The sequence below is a fragment of the Nicotiana tabacum genome, chromosome 15, assembly GCF_000715075.1.
Source record: "Nicotiana tabacum cultivar K326 chromosome 15, ASM71507v2, whole genome shotgun sequence".
NCBI lineage: Eukaryota > Viridiplantae > Streptophyta > Magnoliopsida > Solanales > Solanaceae > Nicotiana > Nicotiana tabacum.
In genome coordinates this window covers 99,914,500-99,924,408 of record NC_134094.1, presented here as the reverse complement: position 1 = coordinate 99,924,408, position 9,909 = coordinate 99,914,500, and the positions used below count along the sequence as shown (strand labels likewise).

The 9,909-nt window shown below is 35.0% G+C and overlaps 1 protein-coding gene across 1 annotated transcript; it reads left to right on the top strand.

The window, feature by feature from the left end:
- The first annotated feature begins 5,894 nt into the window (after nucleotides 1-5,894).
- On the top strand, nucleotides 5,895-9,699 carry LOC107793695 (cytochrome P450 81Q32). Its single transcript, XM_016616099.2, has 3 exons — nucleotides 5,895-6,647; nucleotides 6,739-8,575; nucleotides 8,954-9,699. The coding sequence occupies exons 2-3, from the start codon at nucleotides 7,661-7,663 to the stop codon at nucleotides 9,572-9,574; spliced, it is 1,536 nt and encodes a 511-aa protein (XP_016471585.1). The 5' UTR covers nucleotides 5,895-6,647; nucleotides 6,739-7,660; the 3' UTR covers nucleotides 9,575-9,699.
- The last annotated feature ends 210 nt before the right edge of the window (nucleotides 9,700-9,909 follow it).

The following is a 9,909-nucleotide window of genomic DNA, read 5'->3' as shown; positions in this document are numbered from 1 at the left end:
GGATGCTATTTCGGGAAAAATATTTTCTTTAAATAAATTGTGAAGGTTCCCACGATGATATAAGAAAATGAGATATTGTAAATTTATTTATGATTTGGGACTACGAGGCGGTACCTCGGTAGTGCCCTTGTTGATATTGATTTATGGCCATGGTTGCCTTCGATTAATTGTTATGATTTTCATAAAGTTGAAAGGATTTCTGTTTTGATTCCACGAAATATTATTTGCAATTATTTGGTGTCATTAAATATAACATACTATTTGATTCATTTCCACAGTTATTTTCTCTTATTAAATTGCTTAAACATTTTTTCATGTCATTATCTATTCTCCAGTAGGGCCTGACCTGACCTCGTCACTACTCTACTAAGGTTAGGCTTGGCACTTACTGGGTACCGCTGTGGTGTACTTATACTACGCTTTTGCACATCTTTTTATGCAGATCTAGGTACATCTTACCAGTCTAGACATCAGTGAGATACCTGCGCACGGAGACTTCGATGTATATCTGCCAGCATCCGCAGATTCCGGAGTCCCCTTCTATAATTTTATGTTGCTTCCTTATTTTTCTTTAGACCTTGATACATAAAAATATTGAGAATAAATTTTTAGAAGCTTGTGACTTATTTCTACCGGGTTTTGGGAGTTGTAATTATTTGAATTGTAGTTTATTTATTTAAGATATTTATGATTATTCTGCATTGATAGGCTTACCTAGTCTTAGAGACTAGGTTCCATCACGACCTCCTACGGAGGGAATTTGGGTTCGTGACACGGTCAAACTTCCCAAAAATTCGTCTTTCGCCATTTCAAGCCTAAATTAGCTACAGACCTCAAATTCACAGTCCGGACATACTCCTAAGTCCAAAATCACCTAACGGAGCTAACGAAACCGATGGAACTCTATTCCGAAGTCGTCTTCACACAATTCTGACTACGGTCAAAATCTTAAGATTTAAGCTTTCGTTTTATCGACTAAGTATCCCAAAACACTCTGAAGACAAAAACAAGACCTCCTGGCAAGTCATATAAGCAGGAACAAATACAGAAAAAGCAGTAAATATGAGATCGAGGCTAATACACTCAAAACGATCAGGCGGGTCGTTACATAGTGTGCGACCCCATAGGTTCAATACTAGGCCAGTAGTAAATTAATCATATTAATATACTAATCAAGGGTGGCGTCTAGAAACACTCCTTAACGATCAGATAGAATGAAGTATATAATTTACTCTCAAGAACTAGTAGAAGAATAATGTAGTAATTCCTTCTGTCCATATAGCTCTGGGTCACCCTAGGATATGGTTCAACTGTCAAATCCTAATAGGCGACTAACTATGTGTTCATGTCGAATATAATCGACCATTGAATGACCTAAGAAACCCATTTCTTCTTTTATGCAATTGCCCTGGCTAAGGTCTTAGTTTGGTCGTTTATAATTCATGACAACATAGAGCTTAAACTCATTATCAAGAGTTGATAGATTCCATCTTGATCAATCACTAATTCTACAAGCATTTAATCATACCCAATATCCTTTCAACTATCGCCCTAGGGCCATAGGTGTCTAGTATCAAAGCACAATAAATAACTTGTCAATTACTATGACGATCTCAGGTCAAAGGAAACGGTTACATCACATTCTTCAAGAGAATATCCTATTGACAGTTTATGGTAATTCTAACCATTAGGAATTATCCAATGAGTCGGTTCAATGATCATATCTCTATATGCATCATCTATCTATGTGATTTAGTTAATGAGATCAACTAATCTTTATCCAATAAAGACGATCACATAAATATTGATCTAACCGGATTACTAATGTCCAAATTAATAATATTACGATCAAGAATAAATTTAGATTAAATTAGGCATAATAGCCTAATAGACACTTCTACTTGTTCGGGTTTGACATCCCGGTTCTCCTACTTTATGAAGTTTCAACCAAACACCTGAACTCGATCAAAACATATGTTTTAAACACATCTGACACTGCCTGTTGCTCACTCGAGTTGACATGGAGGACATATCAGATCCACCTCAGCTAAATTAAACCACATCATTATTTATTTTTATAAAATATTATTTTTACTTCTCCTTCTCTTCCTCTTACACAGTCAACCACCACCCTCTATGCCTTATTTTCCTCTGCTTCTGCCTCCCCCGTCAACCATTGGCCGCCGATTTCCTCACCCAAAATCAAAACAATGAGCGGACCAGGGACATAGAACAACAAGCAACATCACCGGCCGAAAAACCCACTCTGTTCATTGTCTCCATAGAGCAAGACACCAAAAAGAATAAATTATGGGTACAATCTTAACATCCATTAACTTTAATGGCCACAGGTATTCCAATTCAAAGGTTACCAAGATCTGAAATATAATGGCACCCACTTCAGTTGGGTCATCATCACCTAATAAATGTTCCCCAATAGAAATGGTCTAATTGGCTATCTCTAGTAGTTGCCGTGAAAATTACTTTTTTGGGTCTTTTCTACAAGGCTGAAAAATCCAACATGGTCAACTGGCTGACTAGAGATTTTGGATCTTGGCGATGAGGGATGTCACTGGTAGATGAAAAGGTGGTGGTGGGGTGGGTGGGTGGGGGGAACTATTGCAATTGGTTTTGGGTTAAAATGGGGAGGAGGAGTACTATCGTGACGAAGGGGGAGACGGTGGGATTGAAAGGGGGGCAGCAAGTTAACGTTAGTAAAAGAGAGAAAGCACTAATTGACTTTTCTTTTCTTTCTGCATTTAACTTTTTGTCTTCTTTTTTTTTATCATTTTAATTATTTTTTGGGTTAAATAATTATATTCACGCTCCATATACGCATGAAATACACGTATTTTGTCAAGTTCAGCTGTCAAGCTGCCATATAGACCCAGTCAACGGTCAGAGGGATTTAAAATACTGACTTTGAACAACTATAAGTGTCTGGATGAAACTTTATTGAGTATAGAGACCGGGATGACAAACGCGAACAACTACAAGTGACTACGAGGCTATTCTGCCATTAAATTATAAGAAACTTTACTCTCATTAGCATGATCTCCATCACGATGACAAGTTTTAAAAATTTAATCAAGGACCTTATCAAGTTAATCAAATAATTAATAATAACTATGATAAAAGAATATCAAATGTCATATATTTTTATATCAAATAACATTCACAAAAATATGTTCAACTCATCACATATGAGATTGGATCTAGGGCATATCTACTATATCCCTAACAGGTTGGCGGTTGGGTGAGTGAGGGTGGGTGGGGTAGAGGTGGCGGGGGTGGGTAGGGAACTAAGACAAGGAATGTTGAAAAAGAATTTTAGAAAATATTTTCCCTTCTCTTGATAGAAAAAATATTTTCTTTTAATTGGAGAAAAATGAGTTTACGAGAAAAATATTTTTTAAAATATTTAAACCAGCCAAACATAGAAAAATTGAAAAATCCTTCAACGTTGTATTTTTTTTTTTTTACCTCATAGAATATCCATAAATGTACATATATGTGGATGTTGTAGCCTAACAATAGGTTATTTTTGTATAACAAATGCACATGAAAATGTCTGATGTTAGTATTTTTGTAAAGTGGCTAACTGAGATGCTCTTCAGATTGCTGGAGATGTTGACCCCGGTAAGTTATCACTTTCTGCTGATTAAATATTGTTGGTGCTTGTGATCGAATTTTGAAGCTTGATGTTGTATTTGATGTGACTTAGAGCTGTTTTAATGCGGACGGAAGAAGAATGCTGCTGAAACAGAGAACTTCTTTTGGAAAAAATACTGTTTGATAATTACTTCTTGAAATAGGAACATTTTCTTTGTTCACATACTTGGTACTATTCTCCTCCCGACGATATGGAAGATGAACAATATAAATATCAGTCTTATAACATGTTTGGCCAAGCTGTAAAAATCAGCTTATTTTTTTTTTAAAAATACTTTTCTCAAAAGTACTTTTGGTGAAAAGTAGTTTGTTTTGGCTAATTAATTTGAAAAATACTTCTGAGCAGCAATTAGTGTTTGACCAAACTTTTATAAACTGCTTCTAAGTGTATTTTTCTCAAAAGCGCTTTTCTAAAAAGTGTTTTTGGAGAAAAGCTATTTTTTTTCTGCTTCTTCAAAACTGCTTCTGCTTCTCCTCAAAAGTACCTTTTTAAATAAAAAATATTTTTTTTTTTAAAAAGTACTTCTAGGCTATCAGTTAGTTCACTTTGATTTGTCTCTGTATGTGCCTAGTTTCATTTATTTAACGATATAATTATGTAAGTTGCGTATATATGTAAATAATAGTGTACTAGTCCTCTCTAAATTGTTGCATTATATGGCTTTGATAGTTTACGTTTCATCTTATGGTTTTGATTACAGTGCTTTCACGTGCCAACTAGTATATACCTTGCGTTGCCTTGTAAGGAAAAATAATTAGAATTATCCAGATTTATAATTGGTAATTAAAAAATAGCCACCGTTTTAAAAGTAATCAAAATTGAGCAACTTTTTCATGTAAAGATAAAATCTGAACAAAAACACCCTTAAAAATTCGGAAAAATTCCAGCATAATATATTGGAGTTCGATTTTTTTGTTGGGATTAAAAGATTGGTGAATGTGAAATGGAGAGAAGAAAGTGAAGGAAAAATGAGCTCCCTTTTGCTTTGGTAAGAGCAAGTGTCCTTCATTGGTAGTGGAAAGAAAAGTGAATGTGTTTATATTGAAAAAACACTTCTCTTGGTGTTAAATGTGTTGAAAAGAAAGTAAACCTCGCGTCGTCGTCGTCGTCGCTCTGCTTCACTTCGGTCAATTTTCTTTCAATTAATTTAATTAATTAATTAGCGAAAATTCAACCAGGAATAACTCAGGACCCGCGACAAATATGCCTTGATCCCAGAATCTTTTCTTACGAAATTTTCTGATCTTCTTCTTCTTCTTCTTCTGCACAAAACTTTTTAGTATGTTTTACAACCATTGAGTGGTTCGAAGTTCATCAGAGTTTTTGGTACCAATATATAATATTCTAGCACCTCGGGTACTTGAGGGGAATAATTTCCTTAAGGACACACTGTGCATTCAGTGAGCTTGACTTATTCCGAAATTATTTTCAAATATTATTTCGACATTCTATTGCTGCTAACTTTCTATTTTTTTTTCTGCTTCAGAAAGTTTATTGTTTCATTATTCATTATAGTAATACAAATTGAATAATATTTTTTACTTATAAGATTTCAGCATAATGTGCCGGATTTCCAACATAATATGCTGGAAGTTTATACGCATGAGCTCCATAATCCAGATGCTGGAACTTTTCGTGTTTCCGCAAAAAGTGACTATTTTTCAATGACTTTGCAACTACTGACTATTTTTCAATTATATTTCGAAAACTGGCTAGCCCATACTATTTTCACAATTTTTAAGGAACAAATTAAAACAAAGTGAACTGAAGTAGTTACTAGAGAATGAAAACACCAAACATAAGGAGTGAAAATATGCCTACAACTTGACATCAGTTCAACTATATGAGGAGGAAGTGAAAGTAGTACCTAAATTATTGCCTAAATAAAAACGCAAAAATGAAAAAAAAAAAACATAACTAAAGAAGGCCAAGGGTATAATTATAAACAAATATTTTATTCTAAAAATAAAAAAATAAAAAAAATAATTAAATATATATATATATATATATATATATATATTTCTAATATAACAATCTCTACTTAACTAATTCCTGCCTAACTTATTTTTACATAACTAACCCTACATTATTAATACCCGTATAACTCTGACCAGCAATAAAACGATCTCCTAAGTGCTAATAAATCCTTCTGTCAGATCATAACACTAAATGTACAGTTTATTATAGCAAGCAAATGCTTTATTCCTAAATTTGGATTCAGATTCAAGTGCCACTTTTACATGGACGGATCACATCTTAGAATTAACATGGGAAAAGACAAAAAAGTAAGGAAGAAGATCACGTAAGATGATTGATTCTTGACATGAGTGAAGATCTGGATGTCTTCATCATCAAATATTCGACACAATTGGTTTTCTGCTTACCTCTCAATCTTGGAGGTTTTAACCAGTAGTACAAGTTCTTGGCAAAGAAGAGTAGCTACAAAAAGTAAAGTTGACTAGCTTCTGAATTCTGCAGAAAAACTCCAACTATACTCATGAGATAAAGCAATAGGGTCAAGTTGTGTAATCTGTATGCATCAACCCAATTTGGCACTAGAGTGGCCTTATCTTAGGGTACTGATATATGTAAAGAAATTTTTTCAAGAAAAGTTCCCGAGAAGGCTGAAGCAAAAAGAATATAGTATACCTTCAACATAAAGTAAAGAAAGCAAAAAGTTCACTTGTTTGCACACTCAATGAGATTCGGGTCTTTCCTCTCCCGTCTCTCTTTGGCCTCTCTCTCTCTCTCTCTCTGTTCTTCCTCTGTTCTCTTTAATTTCCACCATTTGCCATACTTTAACAGAAAGCCATCTTAGCTCCCTTTGTTGGTTCTTCCCTCTTTTAGAGTTGGATCTTAAAAAATCTACGTACTTTCTTTCCTAGGATTATAACACGCATTCGTATAGCCCATGCACAAAAGAAGAGCGTCTTCTCGGCAGTAGAATGCAAATTCACAAATTTCTACAATTGAGGTTGGTCCATAGGGTTGTGCTGTTGCTTTTTCTATGCTTGTTGGTCATCTCTACAGAAAATAATGACTCATTGCTCGTTGACATGTACAAGACGACATCATTTGAGGAACAGCCAGAAGAACAGAAGGTGCATCAACAGCAAAAATGGAAGCTGATGAGGCAATCTATTGAGGTGTACTTTGCAACCAAAAGAAGAGTTCCCAATGCAGCTGACCCTCTTCATAATCGTTAAAAATCTCTCGGTTTCAATACTGTTTTTTTACTATTCAATGTTCATAGACTTGAAGCTTGCCATATAAATATTTACCAATTACTAGTCATTAGTCAATTACCGCTATATATTGGAGTTCACTTGCAATTTCCTGGTACTTTTTTCCCCCTTATTCTGGTGTTTTGATATCGTAAACTGTAACTCTTAAATAAAGCATGAATCAGATATGGAAAGATCCACACATGCCACATATCTTATTCTGTAAAACCCAGAAGATTATACGTAAAAAAAATAAGTGATATTAGCATCCTGCCTTGAATATTTAGGGAGGCTTTTTTAGTATGTATTATAAACAGTGTATAATTTATGTAGTATATCAACTAGAAAAAGTAAACAGTTAGTCGCTTTTGCTATGGCATGCGATTATGTGGTCGGTGATCACAATTGCAGATGAAGGTTATTAATAGTAATTTTTTCCTATAAAATAAAGACACACACTAACAAACAATGTCCACCAATACACTTTGGTCCTATTAGAGTCGCATTCACAGACTTGGCAAACAAGTATTGTGACCTCAAGTAAACTTTAACTATTGTATTTGCTAATAATAGTCATTGGTCAATGTCAAAAGGAGAAGCCATCACTAAAATATTCTTGACAATCTACAACTGGCCAAATATTGCTTGCTCAAAACGTAAACTACCCATATATTTCTTTCTTAAAATGGACAATTATAAACTTGTAACAAGTCACTAATACTTCTCTCATAACTTACACTTACTCACCTTTGAATTGCTACTCATGGAAATATCCTGGTTTTATTGCTTTTCCTTTGTACCCTTTCTCTCACTCTTTATCCTATCAAAACTCTTTCTTCATTATCAAAAGCATAGCAAGAAGCTACCACCAAGCCCTTTTTCAATCCCAATTATAGGTCATCTTCTACTTTTAAAACAACCATTGCACAGAACATTACAGCAACTTTCTTACAAGTATGGCCCTATATTTTCCCTAAAGTTTGGTTTCCGTTCTGCAGTTGTCATATCTTCTCCATCTGCTGTTGAAGAATGCTTCACAAAAAATGATACAATCTTTGCCAATAGACCTCGTTTTCTCGTTGGCAAGCTCTTGAACTACAACTTTACTACAATAGGGGCAGCTCCCTATGGTCCTCTTTGGAGAAATCTTCGAAGGCTTACTACAGTTGAGATATTCTCTACAGCTCGATTAAACATGTCTGCTGATATCCGAAGGGAGGAGATTAAAGCACTAGTAAAAGACTTGTACCAATTAGATTCGAGGCGAAATTTCATTTTAGTAGAAATGAGATCAAGAATATCAGAGTTGTCATTTAATATAATTATGAGGATGGTTGCAGGAAAGAAATATTATGGAGTTGAAGTGGAAGATTATGAGGAGGCGATGCAGTTTCGCGATATCATAAGGGAACTTTTTGCTTTGAGTGGAGCATCTAATACAGGGGATTTCTTGCCATTTCTACAGTGGTTTGATTTTCATGGCCTAGAAAAGAAAATGCTAAAGTTGCAGGTGAAATCTGATGAATTTCTACAGGGGCTTATAGAGGGACATAGACATAAAAGTACCGAAACTTACCAACTTGGAGAAAGAAGAAATACAATGATTGGCAAAATGCTAGCTTTGCAAGACTCAGAACCTGAATACTACACTGACGACATCATCAAAGGAATTATACTGGTACGTTCCATGAACAAAATTTGATCACTAGAGTAATATTTTCGATAAGTGTAAAAGCAATATACTAAAAAACCCATGTTGCTCTAATAGGCGGATTCATAATTTAGAGTCTGCAGGTTCGTGTGGGAGTGAGTTACTATGTATGTGTACATTTGTGAGAAAATGTTTTTCATATATATTGAAGGGTTAAATCCACCTCGTAAATGCTGTTTAATTTGCATCTGTTTATAGCAAGGCCTTTTTCCAGCTAGCCTATAATATGTACAAAATCTAGAAGTAGACTGATGCATAAGTGTCAAGATTTATGTCATAATACTCGAGTGTAGTACTTTTCTAAATGTCCAATTCTCTCCGTCCTAACTTCAGTTACATTCTCAGATACTCTTGACTGCAGGGACTGACACTTCATCAGTGACAATAGAATGGGCGCTGACACTTTTACTAAACCACACCGAGAAATTAGAGAAGGCTACGAAGGAGCTCGATCAAGTTATCGGCGAAGATCGTCTAGCAGATGAATCAGACATTCCTAAGTTACCTTACCTCCAAAACATAGTGTATGAGACACTACGATTATTTCCAGCAGTACCATTACTATCACCGCACGAATCATCGGATGAATGTATTATCGGGTGTTACAACGTGCCACGTAAAACAATGCTACTTGTCAATGCCTGGGCAATGCACAGGGATCCTCAACTGTGGGATGATCCAACAAGTTTCAAGCCAGAAAGATTTGAAGGATTGGAAGTTGATGCATACAAATTGAAGTTAATTCCATTTGGATTAGGAAGAAGGAGTTGCCCTGCTGCTGGCCTTGCTAATAGAGTTGTGGCACTGACATTGGCAACTTTGCTTCAGTGCTTTGATTGGAGGAAAATTAGCAAAGAACAAATTGACATGTCTGAAGGAGAAGGTCTCACTATGCCTAAAGCTACACCATTAGAAGCAATGTGCAAAGTGCGTGGCAACATGATTAAAGTACTAAACAATCTATGATCTTCGTTCAATTCCAAGATTATTACTCTTTGTCATCACAACTTTCTATCTTTTTCTAAATAAAAGTTTACTTAAAGTTGAAATACATATTGAGGGGATATTAATAAACTTGTTGGTTACAATTATATTATGGTCATCCTTAATAGTATATCTAAAGGATTACGTATTGGATTAATAAAGGTTTCTAAAATAATCCTTTGATTACCTTACGAATGAAGTATTACAACACTCACCGTAGGTCAACATCTAGTTTCAAATGCACACTTGGAAAAGCTGCCTTTCCTCATGGGAGTATACACATTGACACCAAAAAATAACGACAAATTAATGATAAG